We start from the raw sequence: 21,016 nt of genomic DNA on the forward strand, positions 1-21,016 counted from the left end.
CAGACGAGCTCGTGCGAGGTTTGTGTTGCCCGTCACGGAGCCGGATCCGCACCGGGCAGAGCAGGGCAGGGCTGCCGGGGCGGCCTGGGAGGCGGGACGCGTGTGCCAGGCGGAGCCGTGCGTGCCCAGGCAGCGCTGGGCGAGGCGGAGAGAAGCGATGGTGTGCGGCGGCTCCGCGGGTGATTAGCGCGGCTGGCGGGGCGGGGCGGCGCGGCCGGACCCACCCGCGGGAGGCGGCCCGGGCGGGGCGGGCGGGCGGCCCGCGAGGCCGTGCGGGCCCGGGCGGCGGGAGCCAGGCCCGCGCTGCGGGGCGGGCAATGGGGCTCCGGCGCCGCCGCCCGTGAGGGACCGCAGCGTTCATGGTGAGCGGGGCGGCTGCGGGATCGGGGGCCGGGTTAGGCGGGGTGGACGGGCGGGCACTTGATCGCGTGTCGGTGAACCCGGCCTCGTCCGCTTCTCAGTCGCCTCACCGAGTCCGGGGGAGAACCAGCTAACCGGGAAGGGGATTCTCTTTGTGCGAGGCGAGACTCCGCCGGGATGGAAGGCGGCGGCACAGCCCTGCCGGGTGCCCGGGGTAGCGGAGCATGGGGGCTGCAGGCTGGAACCCCGGCTGTGCCGGCCATCCCTCCTGCCCTGCGCCCGCGGAGCCTGGCGTCTGCCGCTCCGGCACCCAACATGAATATTTCATATTCGGCTTTGTCGGAAACTGGCTGCCTTTAAACATGCAGGGCCAAAACAAGGTGACCTTGATCGAGCAGTTTGTGTTATGATAGAGCAGTTTGTGTTATTGTGCGTTCGGTTCTGCTGTGCTGCTGGTGCCTGGGGAGGCTCGGGGCGTGTGGCAAGTCACACAGCGCTCTGCCGGGTGGAGCAGTTGGTCTTTCAGCGCTTGCCCTGTGTTCTAGAGGGTTATTTGCGTCTCTCGGTAGAGATTGTTGAGGATCTCTTTGTAGGTTGGCTTCTCTTTCTTGAAGAATTGCAGAGGATCACCACAGTCAGAGCTTCTTGCATCTTAACTGTAAAGCCGGCAGGTTCCACCCAGAATTAAACTTGGTTTCGGGAGGCGTGTTTCTGTGGGCTTTCTTTGTTTGGTTTGAATTATTTAAATCAGTGCTTTAATCTACAGCACGCTCTTATAGAACATCTTCAAACCCTAGTTCAGCTCTTGTGAACAGCCAAAGGTGAAACCTGGAAGAAAGCCTAAATGATCCAACTGATAAGGTTATATTTTAAATCATAAACGCTCAGCTCGTACTAAGTTGATCCAAAAATTAACTTGCAACCATATCGGGTTAGTAACCCGTAATTGCAGCATAGCATTTAAACAGATCCTGAATTATTTGTGTCTGTGAGAGATTCGAGTCTGGTTTAAAAGAAAAAGCTTAAAATGAACTATTGTGTAGCTCAGCCTAATGCAGTATGCCTGTATGTGCAAATACTTGTATTTGCTCAGTCAGCAGATCTCTTAATATGAGTTTGTGGAGGCTTCAGTGTGCTTCATTGCTGTATTGTATGTTGTGCTCTGAAATTGCATTCTCTTCTCACTGGAGTAAAAGATAATTTTAATGAGCTTTTTGTTTTCTGTGGATATTGGGGCATTTGGTTTTTGTAGGGTTTTTTGGGGGGATCTGGCGTGCGAGGTTTTGTTTGGTTGGGTTTTTTTAATTTTCCCTGATTAGCAACTAGTCTTGTAGATAATATCCCCAGAGGACATTTCTGTTCTTTTTTAGCTCCCACTGAAAAGGATGAAATTGCTACAAAGGAATCATACTTGTAATCTGATCAAATGTGCCACTCCCATTTTTGTGCTGGTCTGGCTTTTTTGCTGTCGGGTAGTGCTGAGTAGAGCACCAGTGAATACTTGCTGAAATGCAGGGTGGGCTTTGGCTCTTTTGAGAGGTTTGCATCATTGTGCTGATACTGTAACTAGCTGTCCATATTTAGAAATAAAGCATTTTCTTCACCAAGAAATTCTTGTAAGGAGATGCATAGTGCTACTCTGGAGGGTTTTGTGCTTAGCTGAAAGGGATTTCTAAATCAATTTGGGTGTACAGAAAAAAACTCTCATTGCAGCCCACTGTGGACATTCTTTTCTCACTTTCCAAAAGCAATTTTACTCTCCAGTTGGCTTTCAGTGAAAGAAGACCCTGAATATAATTTTCATAAGTCAAAATTAAGCAGCTTTTCTGGAACTTTTACTATAATAAACATTGGGTGCTTATGTTTTAATGTCAAATTCTGAGATGCTTTAGGGCGTAAGAGAGGTTAATATTTGACTATGTTAATTTATCCTTACTCATTAAAGAATCAGTCTCCTAATAGAAACTGGGAGAAAGAAAAGCCATTTGCTTCATTGCTGTCAGCACAGCGGATTTACTCCGCACTTACACACTGGTCACTCTCAGTCCTTTGCTGATGCGAGTCAGCAGTGTAAGACTACTGCCTATGCTTTCTGAATATGCTCTCAACACCTTTTTTACAGCATTTTTTTTCCTTTTTCTTTTTTTTTCTGGAGGTCTTTTTTAGTGAATGGTTTTGTCAGCATGAACACTGTCCCGTTACTTGACAAAGCTGAGTACTAGTCTGTAGTTTAAACGCATTTTCTTTGGTTATTTTCCTTGTTTTCAAACTGATGTCATGCATAGCAGTATTAGCTGGTATTAATGAGCCAGACATTCCAAATTCATGACCATGTTTCCCATTACAGCAATGTAGTCATCATAGGATTGATTGTTGAGCCAATGCCCAGTTATTAGACAAGGAAAAATAGGAATTTTCTGTGTCATGGGGGCTGCACAGACCTGTGCCCATGAGTTCCACAGAAGCAGTTTGAACTTGGATTGAACTGTACAACACAGAGTAGAAGACCAAGGCTGTGTTGGTCCACATTCATTGCATCATATCTTGTTTTCATTCATCCCCTTTTTTAAGGTGTGATTGGAGATGGAAGGGATGGATCCATTTTAATTGTTGAATGAACCTCATTGTGTTGGAAACATTGTATTTATTGCCCAAGGAAGTTTTGATGAAATGGAGAGCTTAGATTGAGAGAAAGAAAGCAATACTATCTGAGGAACTTTTTGTGCTAGCAGGAAAAGGTCTATGGCTGGAACACTCTTCATAGTGCTCATTGACAGTGTACATTTGTGTTTTTCTAAATTCAATTTCAGTAGAAAAGATATAAAAAAAACTGTGCATGAAAGCCTTTGAGTTTTGGAAGTGGCAAGAATAATTTTAAAGTTGAATGTAGAAGTAACTATACCGTGGATGTAATTTTTCCATAGGACTGTTTGACTATGTTTGTTGTTTGTGTATCACTGATACTTTGCATTCTTAATGTTTGCTGTAATACTTAAAGCACTGAAGTAGATGGAAGTTGTGTAAAGGTAGTTTTATCCCATTAGGTCATGGTTTTAGTATACTTTTTTTTAAACCAGTGTTTGTAGGAAAAGTAAAGATAAAATGGTACCTGAATGCCAAGTCCTCTCCTATAGATCAGGGTGATGCTGCAATTAAGGGTAGAAGCACCTCAGAGAGGCTAACTCTCCTCTCAGGACAGAGTCTACTTAAACCAGGTTCTCAGGGCTCATCCACCTGAGCTTTGAATGCTTTCAGGGCCAATTCTGTCACATCTCAGGCAACTTGTCCCAGTGCTCACCTGCCCTCCCTACAAAGCCTTTTCCTCTGGAGGCTGAGCAAGCCTGGTTCTCTTGGCCTCTTTTCATGAGCCACTTGCTCCCCACCCTGACATCTCGATGCCTCTTTGCTAGTCTTGCTCCAGTGTGTGTCAGTGTCTGATTACAGACACAGGTTAACATGTTATGCACTGTTGTGATTTAGGATTGTGCAAGGCATTGTACCAAGGGTGGACTTTCTGTCTAACACTGATTTTTAACCTTTTTTCTCTCCCCGTTGTTAAGCTGTTGCCTGTTAAGCAGCTTGCATAGGAGAAATCTTACAATGAGATTTTTAAGACATGGACCTTTTGGTCATTTTTTACTTAAATTTCAAAACTGTGCAAGTGAAAAAAAATTTAAATAGGTCTTATTTTTGTACCTCAGGTAGTGTCTGCTGTTTGTAAGCGCCTTTTTAGTAACACTTTGTAAAAGCAGGCTGTCAGCCAGAGGAACTTAAGATGTTTATGCAAATAGAAAAAATGGAAAAACCCATGAAGACTCACTCCTGAAGTTAAATTTTGTCATAAATTTTGTTTTCAGTGTTGATGTTGCTCTAGTTGCAAAGCTTAAAAGAGACTGCAATAGGGCTGAGATGTGAAGGCATGATCTTGAAGCCTTTTGTAGATCCCTTCTTAAATTCTCAAGTGCATCGTCTTGGTGCTCTCCACTCTTGTAAGCTTCCCTGTCTTTTTCTTCTCTAGGAATATGAAGAAAAAACTGGACGAGCTCAGAGACCACTCTCTCCTAAACAGAATGTGAGGAAGAATCTTGATTTTGAACCACTCTCCACTACAGCACTAATTTTAGAGGATCGACCAGCGTAAGTTTTGGAAGTGCCACAGTGAAGGTCTCTTTAAAATTAACCTGGCAAAGATTTTCTAAATCAGTATATTTACTTCAATAACTAACTTCAATAGATTATTTAAAATCTAAAGTAGATTTTTTTCCCAGACTAGTGAATATGAAATTGGGTTGATGATGAGAAAAATTATTCAAACATAAGGAATTTTATTTTATAATAAAAGCAATGGCTTTTTGCGAAGGGAGTTAATTAGGATAGCAGAGCCTTAGTTTTCATTAATTCTACCTCCTAAACATGATTAAGGGATTTTTACTTTCCATGAGAGAACCTAAGCATAAAAACAAAGCTGATATATGCTGAAGAAATGGAGAAGCAAGAATAGTGTCCTGTTTACACAGAGAAAGACCACACCTCCATAAATAATGAAACAGTGTAGTGATTGCTCTGCAGTGAGTTCAGCATCACATCTTAAGGGTTGTCAAGCACTTGATGAGTTGTTTCATACCTTTTACTGCAAGGAGATTTTTGCATATGCAGACTGACTCTAAAGTGATTTACCAGCAGCTGCTTTACCATGTTTTTCTCCTGAATTACATGAATTCAGTCATGCTTAGTCAGTTTCTGATTATGAATGTGATCTGGCTTTATGGGTATGACATCTGCGTTTTCAGTATAGCTCTGCATTGGTGTGAAGAACTGGCATAACACAGATCTGTGTTTTCATCAAAAACCTGGATGAAAAATTCTCACATCAAAGTCGTCTCTGTGTAGGGTTACTTAAGTAACTTTCTGGTTTGTCTGATGAAATGTGTGAACAAGGCATTGGGAGATATAGAAAAATGTAAAACTGATTATTTGTTATAGCAGGCTTTATTTTGTACAACTGTAAACAAAACATACTAGCTTGTCTGTTGTATTTAAAACTTGTTAAAAAAATCTCTTTTTTGTAGGATAATCTGAGTAGTACAATGTTCGTATAGATGGAATTAGTGTTACATTCCAGGAGAATGTTCAGATTTTGCTTTCTTTCCTACTCTTGGTAGAGTGAGGAACTTCTAGTAGAGAGGTATTTTTAAAATTGAAGACAATTGAAACATCACTTCTTTTGTCTAATGGGAGAATTGCTCTTGACAGCAGTGCTGTCATCTGACTCTCACTAAGGAATATTTTTAAATTGTTTACCTCCAGTTTGCATACAATTTTTTTTATGTTTACTTATTAGGCTTTGAGTAATTTCTTTAAGGCTTCAGACAGAAAAGTGGAGTGAGATTTTTATTTTTTTTTTCAAAATACCTGCCCTCATTTATAGGGCTTAGGTCAGACTTCATAGTAAGAAATCAATAAATGTTCCATAGTGCCTCTAGCTTCAACTGGAAAAAGTATTAGTTGAATGTATAATAGATACTAATGGATACTAAACATCATCTCACATGTATGTTGATGATGTTAAGACATAAGGCAAATAATTTGAGTGATAGAATTCAAGTTAGCAAAACTTGAATTATTTAATCTCATTTTCCTTTCTAAACTTCCCCTAAATTAAATAATTTCTAAAGACTTGGATTTAAAAAAAGATGCAGATGGATTTACCAAAGTGAAACTGGAAAGAGAGTAGATTGGTCTCTGTGGTTAACAAACCAACATTTCACCAATGTGAAAATTTACTTTTGTTTTTCTAGTAACAATCTTGATTTGGAAAAATACTCATAGGCCAGTATCATGTCATTATGTGTACATTGCAGGCACTGTGATTACATAAATAATAATGCATGCTAACTGTTAATGGTGTTGGGGGCTGTCAGCTGCCTGATGTGTTCCTTACAGGAACATGAAAGTGAATTTTTGCTTAACTTTTCTATTAACCAAAGACGTAAACTGTTCTAGGAATAAAATACAGTGTTCTACAATACAGAAGAACAAAATAGTTAGTCATTTCCTGTTTTGATGTTTTGCTGATCCTGTAGTTGTAAGAGATACATATGGTTATGTTATTTGCAAATATGATTAGCTGAAAAGTCACGTGAATGCATGCATTTGTATGGCAGAGTCTCAATCACAAATGAAAATATTTTGTTAGTATTAATAAGTGGAGAAAAAGTGAAGATAACTCCAGTGCCACTTGTTGCTCTAGAAGAGAGGGAAAGGAGTTAAGTCTTTAGAATAGAAATGGGGTTTCAGAGAGCAGAGGGAAAAGGCTGGATTAGGGGAGTCATTATGTGTGGGTAAAGAAAGTTGTGGATGTAACTGTTAGACAGGGTGAACAGTAAGAAAGAGTACAGTCCTGTATCTTACCAGTTCAAATCAAAAATGGCCAGCTTTGTATATACCAGTATATTCTCTTTAGGAAGATCAGCCTGTGGGTTCAGTTCGTTTAATAATAAAAATGCTGAAATTACCAAATGTAAGGAAATTACTCAGCGTATTTTATGTATAAACGTAGTCATAGCTGGTCAGTGTTCTTCCCTTCTGCTGACTCTGGCAAAAAAAAAGATTCTTTCCAAGGATCTGTTGTTCTGCACTTTGACTGGTTATTTTGACAAGAAGCAGAGTGTGCTTTTCGTTTAGAAGCATCTAGAATTTTATTTAGACAGTCATGCCAACTGTAAATATTATTTTTTTTTAGGAATCTTCCTGCAAAACCAGCAGAGGAAGCTCAGAAACACAGGCAACAGTACGAAGAAATGGTGGTTCAAGCAAAAAAAAGAGGTGATGGAATTTCTTGTCTTCAGAGGTGAAAAGTATAGGGGTATTTCTAAGCCTGGAATGTACTTGTGTCAGCCTGTTGTTCTGTGATGTGAGGGATCTGTGCCTCCTCTCAAAGAAACATCACTCCCAAGAGGAGCAAAAGTAGTTTTGTTGATAAGCCCAGCCCCAAGCTGGAAAGAAAATGGTCTTAGAATCCAGCAGGAAATAATTTTTTAACCTTAAATGAGTAGCATCTATTTGTGGGTTTAAAAACTTAGTAATATATTGAAGTAGATTGTTGGTCAAATTAATGAAGACTGGACTTAAGACTGCAGGATATCTGTCTGTTTGATGCTGGAAACCTGTTCAGGCTGTAGTACATAAACACAATTTTCCACATTGGAAAATGTATGCAGTTATGTTCATTTGATAATCTCTCACTTAAAATTTACAGCTTTCTCAGGGATTTGCTCATAATTTCTTGCCTGATGTTTTTCATACAAGCGTCTTAGTAACACTTTACCATGAACATGAGGTAGAGGGTGATGGTAGTGGTTTCTTTTGGCTGATGTTTTTGACCATCTGTGTTTCCTAATTAAAAACAAGCTTTGCAGTAACAGGAGATTCAGACTTAGGTTTTACATCCAGTGGGAGCTGCTGGAAATATATTTTTTCCAGCTGGCCAGACTCTTGTATGGAACAGTGAAAAGGGATATGAACACAGGACTTACTTGCATTCTGCAGCTGACAGTCTAATAGAAGTATCCTCTTGTGATTTTGAACATCATACACCTAAGTTTTAACTTCATGTGACTCCTGTTGCAACTACTGTATGTGTAGTCTAAAGGAGTTTCCCTGGTCTTTCTTTGCATGTAGGGTGGGTGGGTTGGGGAAAATGGGGTGATTGTTAGGTGATGGACCAGGTCCTTGTGCTGTCTTCATTGAACTGAGTGTGGCATTCTGTCCAGAAAAACACCATGACAAACCCATTTTCCCTAAAGCCACTCCAGATGAACGGCTTTGCAAAGCGATACATTGTCTAGAGGTCAGGAGATCAAAGACTGTAAACACCCTCTTGTTGCTTAGAGAAAAATTGAAAGCCTGCATTTCAGCAGGCTTGCAAAGAGCTTTGTATCAAAGCTGAAAACATTATGAGACAGTTGCTATGGTTCTGCTCAGGCACAGCTTCTGTGGGGCTTTAAAGTGGATCTATCAGGTACATTGTGTCCATTCCAAAGACCTTGTTCATGGTACTACTGTTCTTCAGTGAGTTCTGCTTGCCGGGTGAACACCTCCTTTTACTGTAGGCAGCGTGTGAATGCACACCCATGTCCTGCTGTAGAGGCTGCCTGTGCTTGTCTAACAAATATGCCTGTGGAAAAGCAGTAGTTGATAATGCAGGAAGAAATACTGAATGATAGTTCCAAACTGCAAAATACCTCTAAACAAGACATGAAATATGTTTTCTTGTTAGTGAACTGAAGGTTTCCATTTGGGATGTTAAATGTTTAGATTATCCATATGTGAAGTAGCATCAAAAATGTGGCTCTTGTGATTTTTTGACAGTATACCTAAATTCTAATAGAAGAGTGAACACAAAATAAAAATTTGTATTCATTTCACCTTTAGTTTTGAGTGTGCCATAAAAGGGGTGGGGCTTATTAGGAAATGCTCTGACTTGTTCTGCTAGGTGAGGCTGTTGGCTGTCTGAGGAGCTAATTAAAACTTAATAGTGTGGTTAGATTTGAAGAGTCAAAGAAATCATACCTTATCTAATTCCCTTTGTCCCATCTGTTGAAAATGAAACTTATAGTTCCAGTTTGTTCTTTATTCACACTTGCAATCACTGCTCAGCTTGCTGTGTGCTTGGGAAATTTTCAGAATTTGAACAGTCCACTGTGCTTTAGGGTGAACACAGTGTGCTTTACATGTTGCATAGCCACGGCTAACTGAATATTTAGTTTCTGGTTTTATTAGCTTAAAAAGGAAATTCCTTTTTTGCAGAGCTTAAAGAAGCCCAGAAGAGAAAGAAACAACTGGAAGAACGCTGTAAACTGGAAGACAGCATTGGCAATGCTGTTTTAACTTGGAACAACGAAATCTTACCCAACTGGGAAACTATGTAAGGCAGTATGTTATACTGAGTTTTAATTAAAAATTGCAGTCTATATTCTGAAGAGAAGTTGCAAAGTTAGGAAGCATAATTTTTAAATGGTCTTGGAAGCTTTTGTTAGAAAATCATTCTTGGACAGCTACAAAAGAAATAAGCAACATCTTTATTTCTACAAGGTGATTGGAAATGAGGCAGTACTCAGTCTTGTCTTTAATGAAGGCTCATGATACTCAGAAAGTATGAACCACTGAGGAGTGATGTGACAGAGAATGTAAAAGCATAAGGCATAGTACTTGAACATCATTAATTTGTCAGAAATGAGCTTTCTGTGACTGTTTCAGCTGTTAATGTAACATGAGTGTAGGTAGAAGTATGAGTGGTTTATGAAGCCTCTTTCCAGAAAAGTATATGTGCTCGGATAATCAAATTATGGAAAAAGATATGGGGAAGAAGTTATTTATATAAAGTGCTAGAAGATTTCCTCCAAAGGCATGGGACAGGCAGTTGATAAAGTACCTTGGTGGTCTTTGCTAGTCTTCTTTAAAAAAACAGCCCCCAGTGCTCCAAATACAGCCACCACAACAACATAGACTGAAAACCAACAGCACTCAGAATTGCAATTTGCTTAACAATGGAATTCAGTTATCCCAAGAATATATATTAACAACACAGACAGAATTTGCTGGAAAACGTGTTTCTGGAAAACTGAAGTATAATAAACTAAATATAAACAAATTGTAGATTTACATGTTTGTCTTTAGTATTTGAAGATGCATCTGTTATGGTTGCTGTAAAAATTAACTCAACTTTTCCTTTATTGGTTTATAAATTCAGAAGTTCCCCAATGTGTTCACTGTTTTACATTTCAGTTTTTAGAATATGCTGAAAGATAAAAAGATTGTTGTGGTTTTACCACTTTTCATTGGTGCTTAAGTGCTATTTTGTTCCTCCGCTGGGCTCTCAGATAGCTGAACATCCACTGCATCCATTTTAAAGCCTGTTTTCTGTTAAAATGTGTTTTAAGGTCCCACCTAAAAGTCAGTGCTTGTCACATCTTCATGAATTTTTCCAGAGGCACAGAACTGCAGATAGGTGGGAAGCTGCATTTCTGTTTGCACAGCAGGGTGATGACAGAGGGCAGAGGGTAGACTTCCATTACTTATTCCTGTATTTAGGCTTCTATGGCGCTGTCCAGTCTTGAGCATAGGCAGTGGCATAGGTATGGACTTCCTTTCCATTTATTTACGTTTTCTGTATGATTTTTGCTAATCAAGTGTGGCTGCAGATTATGTGTATTGTGATTGCTGTGCTTCTGTCAATATAAAGCCATTACATTCATTGGAAGGAAGAAAGATTTCCTTTGCAGTTCAAAGCAAAGTAGTACTAAAGAATGGTTATGTGCAAACAGTATTTTCTTCTTGGGCTGTTGATGTTCATTTTGATTTGAATCCCATGAGCAGTGGTAGGAGGATATATTTGCAATTCAGCTGGCAATGAAATATTTCTTAGAATAATCGATTTTACTTTAAACAGGTGTTGTTCCCGTAAAGTCCGAGAGCTGTGGTGGCAGGGCATTCCACCGAGTGTGAGAGGCAAAGTCTGGAGCTTGGCAATTGGAAATGAGTTAAACATCACCCATGGTGAGGCTGCTGGGTTTTTTTCACATTTTTTACAAAGTGAAATACCCTAGGGACATTCTTGTATCTGTTGTGGTGTGGGTGTGAGGAAATGTTATCTAATTATGCTTTTCTTGTGCTGCTTTGATGTGTTTTGTTCAAAAATACAGCGGCTTTTAATCTTGTAGCTGTTCTAGGACTGCTGCTGTGAATTGTTTCTGAGTATTGCCGTCACTGCGTCTTGCTTTGATGTTGGATGGAGATGGTCAGAATTAAAGACTCAAGTTTTGGTTTTTTTTTTCCTTTTTGAAACACAAGATTGTTAATTTTGAAATGCCTATGAGAATGTGTATAGTGTGCTTCCTTTGAGTTGAAGCAGGACAACAGGTTTGTGAGAGATAAAAGACCAGCAATATTTGTACTTTGTTTTGTGTAAATAGAAATAATCTATTATTTCTGGGTACAGAAAAATTCAGCTCTGAAATAACACATGTAATTAATTCCAACATGGAAATGTGATAGGCTGCCTGTACTCCTGCTGTATTGTGCTGCTTTTCTTTGCATTGCTTAGTTACTTTGGGTGTAGTTCTTACATGTAATTTGCTAGACTTTCCTGATGATCCATTCAGACTGTAATTTTGAACATCAGTGCTCTGCAAGAAAAAGCAAATATTTGAACATAAAATGCAACTTGGATTGCCTTTCCTTTGCACTTTATATGAAGTTACAGATGAGTGGAACACATCTTTCAAAATTGTAACCCAATTAGAAGTTCTGTTGCTGTTAATGTCTGGGGCAGCATTGCCAATGTGGTTAGTGGACATGGGCATGCACAAAAAGTGGACTTGGTTTTATGTTTTCCTTTTTCCAGAACTGTATGATATTTGCCTCGCTCGGGCCAAAGAGAAGTGGCGATCACTTAGTACAGGAGGGGCTGAAGTAGAATGTGAAGGTAAAAGATTTGTAAAAGATTTATGCTGTGACAGAATGAGACATTTTGTACACTAGTTCCTTAAAATGAAATCCCGTATTTAAACAACAACAGCAAAAAGTCAGCCATAAGTTGTGTTCTGGTAAAAAGATGTTTTTTTGTGGAAGCAAGGAATAGCTGTATTTTTGTCAATGAAATTCTGGTGTTGTACAAAACACTTGTTTGGGTTTCTTTTATAAACAATTTCTGGATACAGTTCTTGTTTTGATGCAAATTTGTAGGAAAACTACAAATAGTTTGGGGATTAACATTTAAATTGCAACACTAACATGTTTTTCTGCTTGTATAGTTTTGGGATTGCAACTTGGGTTCAAGCAGAAAGTTGCATTTTAGTCCCTTATTGCAGCTTTGAGCTCGAGTCAGTGGTGTGTTTCAGAGAGCAGCAGATCTTTTTTGCAGACAAAATAGTTTGAGATTTACTAATTAATTGTAAGAGTCGACTGTTTTTGAGAGATTATGAAACTACATGCAAATGATATAAATTGCCTTCAGTAAGTAGTTATGTTGAGCAGAGAAAAAAAAGGAGAACATACACACTGGCATTTATAAGCAGAAAAATATTTTTGATTGGAAATTCCCTTTATCCCCTTGTTCCCTTAAGATTGTTTATATCTTAAATAAGATAACATCTAGTATGTTTGCAGTTTCCTCTTGTACTTTATTTTCTGAGTGTAGATGCTCATGTGATTGATACAAGCATTGTCAATTGACAGCTTGCTCAGTAACCAGCAGTAGGTAATTCCCAACTATACAGAGCAGACAGAATACCAATAAGACATCTTGATACCAGAAAGAAGGCTAATGCTATAGAAATATACTTGATGTGAGATCTGTTTCAGTTATGGAGAGTGTGTTATAGTGTCAGTAACAAGATCTGCAAAGACTAAATAAGCATGAATCTGAAAGGAGAGCTTTCACAGTAGTAGGGATAGGTGGCATCCAGCACAGGCTGCTGCTTTAGGACTTCTCTCTTCCACCATAGCTTTTCCAGAGGCAGCTACTTCAGGATCCACTGGGAAGGCTTGTTGGAGGTGAGGGGGGTCACAAGTTAACAGGCTTGTATCTGGCTAAGGATTTGTCAATAGATACAGGAAAGGTGCCTGACCTGCCTTGCCCTGCTTCTTCCACAGTTTGGCTCAAAACATATTGAGGGTCACTGGGCACTGTAGAGTTGCTCTAGGCCAGGACGTATTTTCTGCTTAGCCTGTCTGCTGATTTGGAGAATTGTTCTGTCTGTAGCCTTATTCTCTAGCATTCACATCTAAATGAATTAAATGTGCAAAAGGTAAATCTCACTGGAAAATGCAAACAAGAGCAAGTGTACACTGTCCTTTGTAATAAACACAGTAACTTTGGCTTTTGCAGATGCTGGGTTTTCTGCAGCTGACAGAGAAGCGAGCTTGGAGTTAATAAAACTGGATATCTCAAGAACGTTTCCTAGTCTCTGTATATTCCAACAAGTAAGCAATGTTAATTTTTGTCCTGACATCTTGAGGAGATTAAATTTACGTAATCTGGCCTGTCTCTTGGTTGGAACAGGCTGTTGAGTTCTGATGGAGCACACATGTTGACAGGATCAAGTTCCTCTCAACCTCCAGTAGAGATTTTGGAAAACTAGAAATAATCTAGAGAAGAGTAATATCAAGGTGCATACAAAACCCCAGACTGTTTGGTAATCATTGTGATTTATCTGACCCAGTTTATGCTGGCTTCTGTCTGATGAAGTGATGTAGGTGAGTGTTCCAAGGTCAGTGAATCAACACTGCTGGTTGTAAATACAAAGTAAGAGAGAGCATCTCTAAGAAATGGGACTGGTTGGCCTTTTTTTGGTTTGATGCAAAACTGATTTAACTTGTATGGTTTTGATGTGCTTTAGTGACTCAGTTTAATCAGATTTTCCCTGTGTACAGATTTCAGTAGCCCTGTAAAAGGTTTAGATTGGGATAAATCAACATTTCAGTAGCCCTGTAAAAGGTTTAGATTGGGATAAATCAACATTTCAGTAGCCCTGTAAAAGGTTTAGATTGAGATAAATCAACATTTTTAGGCAAAAAACTTCTCCCTTTGAAAATTCTCAGTCAGTTACAGTACTCAGTGCAAGATATGGCAGCTGTTAATAGTCAGAAATGTGAAATTCTTTTTAGCTGTTGATGTCCTTCTCAATATGCTCTGTGTTATGTCATATTGTTGTTTTGACTCTTTTTCTTCATGGTTGACTTTTGCCTCCGGATTCAGAGACGATTATGTGGTTTGCATTGTTGTTCTACTTCCTTGGCACTATTGCCGAAGTGCTGCTGAGCTGGAAGGAATCTCTTAGGCTGCATTCCTATTGTATAAGTATTTAATATCTAATCAATGTATTGGATGAACTGTATGTATTTATAATAAATGGAGTTTGGAGACTTGTTTCATTCTATTAAAGCAAAAATTATTTGGAATAGTTCAGCTGTTCTAAGCTACATTAGGAAAGCATGTCCTTTCTCAGCAGTACTAGAGACCATCTGTAACACTGAAGGTTTTTTCACATACTTGTTGTATAATCTGATGTATTGTGCTGTTCTTGTTTAATTATAGGGTGGTCCTTACCATGACACGTTGCACAGTATTTTGGGAGCCTATACTTGTTACAGACCTGATGTAGGCTATGTAAGTGAAGAATTTATTTTTTCAGAGGTGGGGGAGGGAAATATTTTTTATGGGGAGGAAGGATTTTATTTATCAGTAATTTTTAGACCAATATTAAATGGTATATATGTACTGGTTTTAGACCAGTATAAATGGGGGATTTGTTTGTACTATTTTCTATTTCAGTACATGCTTGAGAAGTGTGTATAACATTTATTTTGTTAGATTTAAGCTTTTTACAGGTTAAGTAATTAGAAAACTCATATTTCTACTGAAAAGTACATAATTTGAAAATTGGAATCAAAGACAAGGTGTAGTTACATTCTTATTGTTAGTATCAGTCTTACTGAGACTGCTGTTGAATTGAAATGATTGACATTTCTGTGCCTTGGCATTGTGAGTTTGTGGACCAGTCTCTAAAGCAATGCCCATTGGAGCTACACAAGCTCAGTCATCGTGTGTGAAGTGATGAAGACAGGACTGAGTAGATTTCATTTAGTCTCTGTATGCAGAGGAGGGTTATACAGAGGCTGATTCATTACTCAGGAGCAGTTTAGACAAGGCAAGTGTAGAGAGGAGACATTCCTATTTCATAGGTAGCACATAATGCGTGGCAAGAGCTGCTGAACATGACTACTGGGAAATGAGACAAAGGGCAGATCAGCTGCTGTGCCTCATGGGGCACAGCAACAACCTGTTGTGTTGGGAAGGAGCTTGTTCCTCAGGTTTGCAGGAATGGCAGTCACACCTTGTTCCATGTGACTCACAATGGCAGCACTGCACCCTCAGGGTGAGAGAGGTTTGCCTGGATTCCACAACAGACTTTGTAGAGAAGGGGAGCAATATCATGATCTTATGGTAAATGAAACAAGAGTATAATCTTGAAATGGTTTTGTTTATCAAATGAGTCAGTGCAGTTGTCTTTAACTGCTGGTAATTTATTGAAAAACAGAATTTCAGCCTTTGTCTCTAGGGTTCAAGTCCAGCTTTCCACAAACAAGGATCTAGATGACCCATCCCTGGGAGAAAAGCAATTACTTCAAAGCACCTGATTCTTAAAAAAAATCTTTATTCTGTGTATTTGAATGTGTTGTCAACCTAGCCTATTTTAGGAGTGCAACTTGGAGCCTTTGAAAGATGGCAGCATGGGAATTGTTAGCTTCCATGCACTGAACATGTGATGTCAAGTGGCATGTGGGTTAAATAAATTCTGCTTTTCTGAACATTTCTCAAGATGCAGAAGCTCAGTGAGTTCAAACATTAGTGAACAAAAGGAAAAAATGAGGCAATATAGTACTGTTATTGCTAAAGGCTAACACTTCTCCTTTCTTCAGGTGCAGGGCATGTCATTCATAGCAGCTGTATTGATCTTGAACTTGGATACTGCAGATGCCTTCATTGCTTTTTCTAACCTTTTAAATAAGCCCTGTCAGATGGCATTTTTCCGTGTGGACCATGGCCTTGTAAGTATGTAAAAAAATCAACATGCTGTGGATAATGTGGAGAGAAACTTTTAAAAAATAAAACTTAATGATTTCATCAACTTGGAAATAAATCAGAATTTAATTTAAACCTACACACTTTATAAACAAAAAAAAAAAACAAAAAAACCCAATACACATGCAGAATCCCTCAAAAAAGTGAAACCCAACCGAAGATCACCCTATCAACCTTTTTGAACAAGACATGTGAATGAAATTGTTGAGTAGCTATTTTATGATGCTCAGAGAATAGTTATGAGAATATTACTGTCAGTGGCTTTCAGCGCTGCAGTTGAAAGCTGAAAACACCTTCGTATGTGTCTTGAAAGTACTCTTTGTCATCGGTAATAGGTTGCTAAAAATACATTGTTGCAGGGAGAACCAGGTTTTCCATATCTTCCTGTAGCAGCTGTGTTTGAGTCCCATAGGCTTCTTTTCAGAGAAAGAAACCTGTGACCCCTCAAGTTTTCACTGGGGCTGATTGCCTCATTTTCTCTAGAGTCTCTAAAATTCCATGTCAGCAAGTACACTAGCAAAATAAGACACATCTCCTCAAATGTGGTTTTAATTTACTTCAAAGGTATTTTTGTGTAAAATGTATGGCATTCTGTATTTCTTTGTCACTTACCTCTTAACACTATGAAAATAGGATCTGCCTCTTAAGAGTTCAAATACAAGAAATAAAGTGAGGGAATGGATGATGACAACAGTCACTGTTGTTGCTTAAAAAGTAGACGCTAGAAATCCTATCAGTATTCCTGCTGGAAAAGCATTCCCTGTTCAGTCCCTGAATTTCAGCAGTTGTAAATACTATGGGAAAATGTGCCAGAGGGCAGACAGCATTGCTAGGAGCAGTGTCAGCTGTGTCCATTACAGTACTTGGAGAAAGAGGACATGCTTATGCAAACAGTGTGTAAATACGGTTTTTGTGAAGATTGTTTTAGAATTGAATTGGATAGAATAAGATAAATATTTTTTTAGCTGAGCTAGTGGAATTTGCAGTTCTTTCAGATAGTCCTGTTCAGTTCTCTTTAGTCTGACCAAACAGGGCCTATGGGATAAATGTGTGCTTACAGAGGGCAGAGATGGTGATACATGAAATACTAATGTCATGAAAGCAAACCCATGATTTAACAACACAAGGAAAATGTCATCTAATATTTCAAAGGGCCTAGTGACACTTGAGTGAGACAGTTTTTGCTTTCTGTGGTGAACATACTAATCTGCAGTCTATTCTCACCTTCTTGTGTCAGCTTAATAAGCAAATGCTGATTTGTTGTATAGTAAATTAATAAAAAATAATACCAGCATAAGTTATTTGTGTGAATAATAATAGTTCATACAGATTTATCTTGACTTCTGTTGTTGGTTAATTTTATTAAACAATTTTTTTTTCATTACCCCTAAGGAAATGTCTTGTTGAATGTGGATTTGATCAAAATAACTGGTTGTACTGCTGCCCACATTGCTATCAATAACTGTAGCAGTTATGTGTAAGGTCCTGCCTCTGCAGTACTTCTGCAAGTAGGAACTTCAGTAGAACTGTCTTGCAGTGGTGCCAGCAGATTAGTTTGAAAGTAGGACTGTCTGATGCATTACCTGCTTCCCTCTTTATACTCACTGGTCTCATAGGTGCTTAGATTTCATGCATTTAAAAATCCACGCTGGGAAGCTGTTTCAGGGGAGCTGTTCTCTAAAGTGGATTCCTGGGTTTCTGGTGTCATGTTTGACATGAAGGTGTTTCTCAGCAACTGATGGTTCAGAGATTTCAGTAACTTCAGTTATTTCTCTAGCATACTCCCATCTCTGATTGACTTAAAGCCTTATACTGGCTATCAGGCCCGGGTGTTTATTTGTCACTGTTAATGAAAGTAGTCCACCATCTGTCACTTCATTCAGAGGAAATGGGAAATACTTCTGTAAGGACACTAAAGAAAACCTGGGGAAGAAACTTTTCATCCTTTGAGAGGATTTCACACAGAAATCTCCAAAAGGATCCCTTTTTCCTTCACTGTTATGTTGTTTTGGGGAGAAGTATGCTGTTGCAATTCATAATTTGAAGAAATCACAGCCTTACTTTATTGCTTTTATTGGGATTGGCATTACTGAATTATTCAAAGACTTCACTTAACTTTTCTCCCTGTAGTATTGGGGAAGACGATTAAATAATCTTTTGTTTTTAACTTTTACTTGAATTGGAAGATTTATTTTTAACATGCTCTCTGTTTTGAAATTTGACTAAATACCAAATTCTAAAATAGCACAGAAGTCTTCGTGTTAAAAGCAATGAAGTTCAGGAATTACGATGTTAATTACAAACTTTCTCTTGCATAGATGTTTTGTCCCAGTCTTTGAATTTTGTGTGTGAAACTCATACCTTCCTTTTTGCAAAATAAATGCCTATTATCTAGATGTAGAATGTATGGTCTTATGCTGGTATTAGACTACTAGAATAGCTTTGGTATTAGATTGTATTTATGACTGGAATACACAGGACTCTTCACTATTGCTGTGGAGTATTAACATTATTTTAGTTTTGTATTTCATTATGTTCCATTGGGTCTTGGATTTTATTCAGTATAATATTAAATTACTGCTACAAGCATAAAACAGCATTCTGTTATAATTATTTTGAGAAATCAGCAAAAAACTTCCCTCCTGCTGGTATTTTTCTTTCAGAGGGAAGCTGGCCAAGACCCAAAGCAAATGTTACATTGTTTAGTATGAGAATGCTATATACAGTGGATCTTAAACTCATAGCACTTGCAGATGCTGCCTTTTATGTAAATGCTTAGCTCTTTTTAGTATCATGTAACTCATTGATCCTATTTTTGAAGAATGTTAATCCTATAAAAGATAATACATTTAAGCTTGTTAATAACACGACTAACTGCTTATTTTCTCCTTGTTATATTTTCCCAGATGTTGACTTACTTTGCTGCATTTGAGGTATTCTTTGAAGAAAATCTGCCAAAGTTATTTGCCCACTTCAAAAAAAATAACTTAACTCCAGACATCTATCTAATTGATTGGTAAGATGTTGAAAGTGTAATTGCTTATTTATGTGACATACAGCTCCATGTCAGTATTCATGACAGAAGCTGGGATGTTCTTACATGGTTTAAAATTCTTCCAAGAGAAAGGCTTTATTTTTTGTTCGGTGTTGGAGTTGTCAATCCAAATCATTCCCACTTACTTCTGTGACATTTAACATTTGCCTAACCTTTATTACTGTACTTGTGCTAAGTTGGAAGCTTTTTTTGAAATTCTGTTAGAAGCTTTTTTGAAATACTGCTGGATAGAAGTGTTTATCCATATTTAGTCCCTGTTTGGATTGATCTTCTGAGAGAATTTGTCTGTTGCATGTGCAGATGTGTACCAGGATTGTCTATTCAGAAAATATTGCCAACCTTGCATTTGAAATGTGTACTTTGTCTTGCACAGATCAGAAAAAGCATAATTAAAACATTTACCCATACAGCATAAAACTCAAAGCTACAGAAAGGCTATTCCACTTAGCAGATAGGCAATTAGAGTTATTAGAGTTCTAGTATGTATCAGTAGTATGATCAGAACATTTTCCTTAGGAAGAAAGACAAAGATCTTATTTGCACTTCTGCCAAATTTTCAGTCAGGTATTATGAACTCCAAATTGAGTGTTTGCATTTATGCCTATCAGACATTGGTTTGGGTTAAAAAGTCTTTTCAGCAAAATTTCACTGTCAGTTTTGGGGTGACATGAAAGATGTTTTGTGAAAAATTGGTTTGCCCTCACATTTTTGACAATTTTTTCTGTTCTCAGGTATCTGACAAATACCTTAAATAAAAGAATAAATGCCCAGTGGTAACAGTGGGATGTTTTTCCTAGGATTAATAAGCTGTTCTTTTGGAAAACATGTGTAATGTTATTGCAATTTTACATGAACACCTCTGGCAGTATCCTGATCTTTAAGACCTAGCTGGTCTAGTTGGGAGCATTCAACAGGTTGCTGATCTCTTAGACAAAAACACATTTAAAGTAAATCAGTCCAATACAAGTTTGAAGTTTGAATATATTAATTTTCATAGGATCATAGAGTTTCTGAGGTATTGGGACAGTCCTCTGAGATCATCTAATCTAAACCCACTGCTCAAAGTACAGTCAATTAGAGCAGCTTGCTCAGGACCTTGTTCACTTGGGTTTTGAGTATCTTCAAGAACAACACTCCACAGTCCCTTCAGGCAGCTCTGTTCCAGTGTTCAACCACACTTGTGGTTAACAAGTTTTTTATTTTCTTATGCTTAAAGTGAAATTTCCTGTATTTAATTTTGTGCTTGTTTGGCTCTTGTCCTTTCATGAGATACAATCAGGGAAAATCTGGTTCTGTCTTGTTTGCATCCTCCTATTTTTAGATATTTAGGTCCAAGCCATCTCTTCCAGCTGAACAATACCAGCCTGCTCAGCCTCTCCTTCTGTGTCACATGTCCAAATCTCTCATCACATTCATGGTGAGCTGGTCTTGTTCCAGTAAATCCATGTCTCTCTTGCACTGGGAAGCCCAGAGCTGTCTCGTCAGTGCTGAGTAGATGGATGACCTGCCTTGGTATGCTGGTAGAGGCATTTTCTTCTGCAGCCTGGGAATTTGTGAACAATCTTTGAAAAATCTTGCTGCAGAGGCACATTGCTGGCTTACATTCAGCCTGATGTCCACCAGAACCTCCCTGTTCTTTTCTGCAGGGCGCTTTGCATCCAGGTGACTTCCCAAATACGCTTGTACCTGGGCTTACTTCCTACCCGTGTGCAGGACTTGGCATTTTCCTTTGCTGAACTTCATGGGACTCCTGTTGACTCATTTCTCCAGTGTCTTAAGGTCACTGTGGAGTGGTACCCCTCCCAGTTTTATATCATCTGCAAATGTGCTGTGGGTACAGTCCTACCCATCATCTAGACCCTTAGTGAAGACATTTGAAGGGTATCAAACCCTGGAGTACACTACCAGTGTATTGGCTCCGACTATACTTCATGCCACTAAATAACAATCTTCTG

General features: G+C 38.8%; 1 protein-coding gene across 3 annotated transcripts in view; it reads left to right on the plus strand.

The window, feature by feature from the left end:
• LOC116996699 (TBC1 domain family member 14) overlaps positions 1–21,016 on the plus strand; it is a 41,117-nt gene that overhangs the window by 11,573 nt on the left and 8,528 nt on the right. Inside the window, exons 1-10 of one of the 3 annotated variants that reach the window (XM_033060634.2) lie at positions 143–179; positions 4,379–4,497; positions 7,103–7,185; positions 9,169–9,286; positions 10,811–10,917; positions 11,765–11,845; positions 13,250–13,344; positions 14,459–14,530; positions 15,844–15,972; positions 18,913–19,022. In XM_033060634.2, the coding sequence (XP_032916525.1) occupies positions 7,161–7,185; positions 9,169–9,286; positions 10,811–10,917; positions 11,765–11,845; positions 13,250–13,344; positions 14,459–14,530; positions 15,844–15,972; positions 18,913–19,022 (737 nt within the window). In that variant the 5' untranslated portion in view covers positions 143–179; positions 4,379–4,497; positions 7,103–7,160. Of the gene's footprint in view, positions 1–142; positions 180–279; positions 363–4,378; positions 4,498–7,102; positions 7,186–9,168; positions 9,287–10,810; positions 10,918–11,764; positions 11,846–13,249; positions 13,345–14,458; positions 14,531–15,843; positions 15,973–18,912; positions 19,023–21,016 lie in introns of those variants that run through there. The other 2 variants (XM_033060633.1, XM_033060632.2) reach the window with 2 other exon arrangements.

Source organism: Catharus ustulatus, chromosome 5 (genome assembly GCF_009819885.2).
Source record: "Catharus ustulatus isolate bCatUst1 chromosome 5, bCatUst1.pri.v2, whole genome shotgun sequence".
In the NCBI taxonomy this organism is placed as follows: Eukaryota; Metazoa; Chordata; class Aves; order Passeriformes; family Turdidae; genus Catharus; species Catharus ustulatus.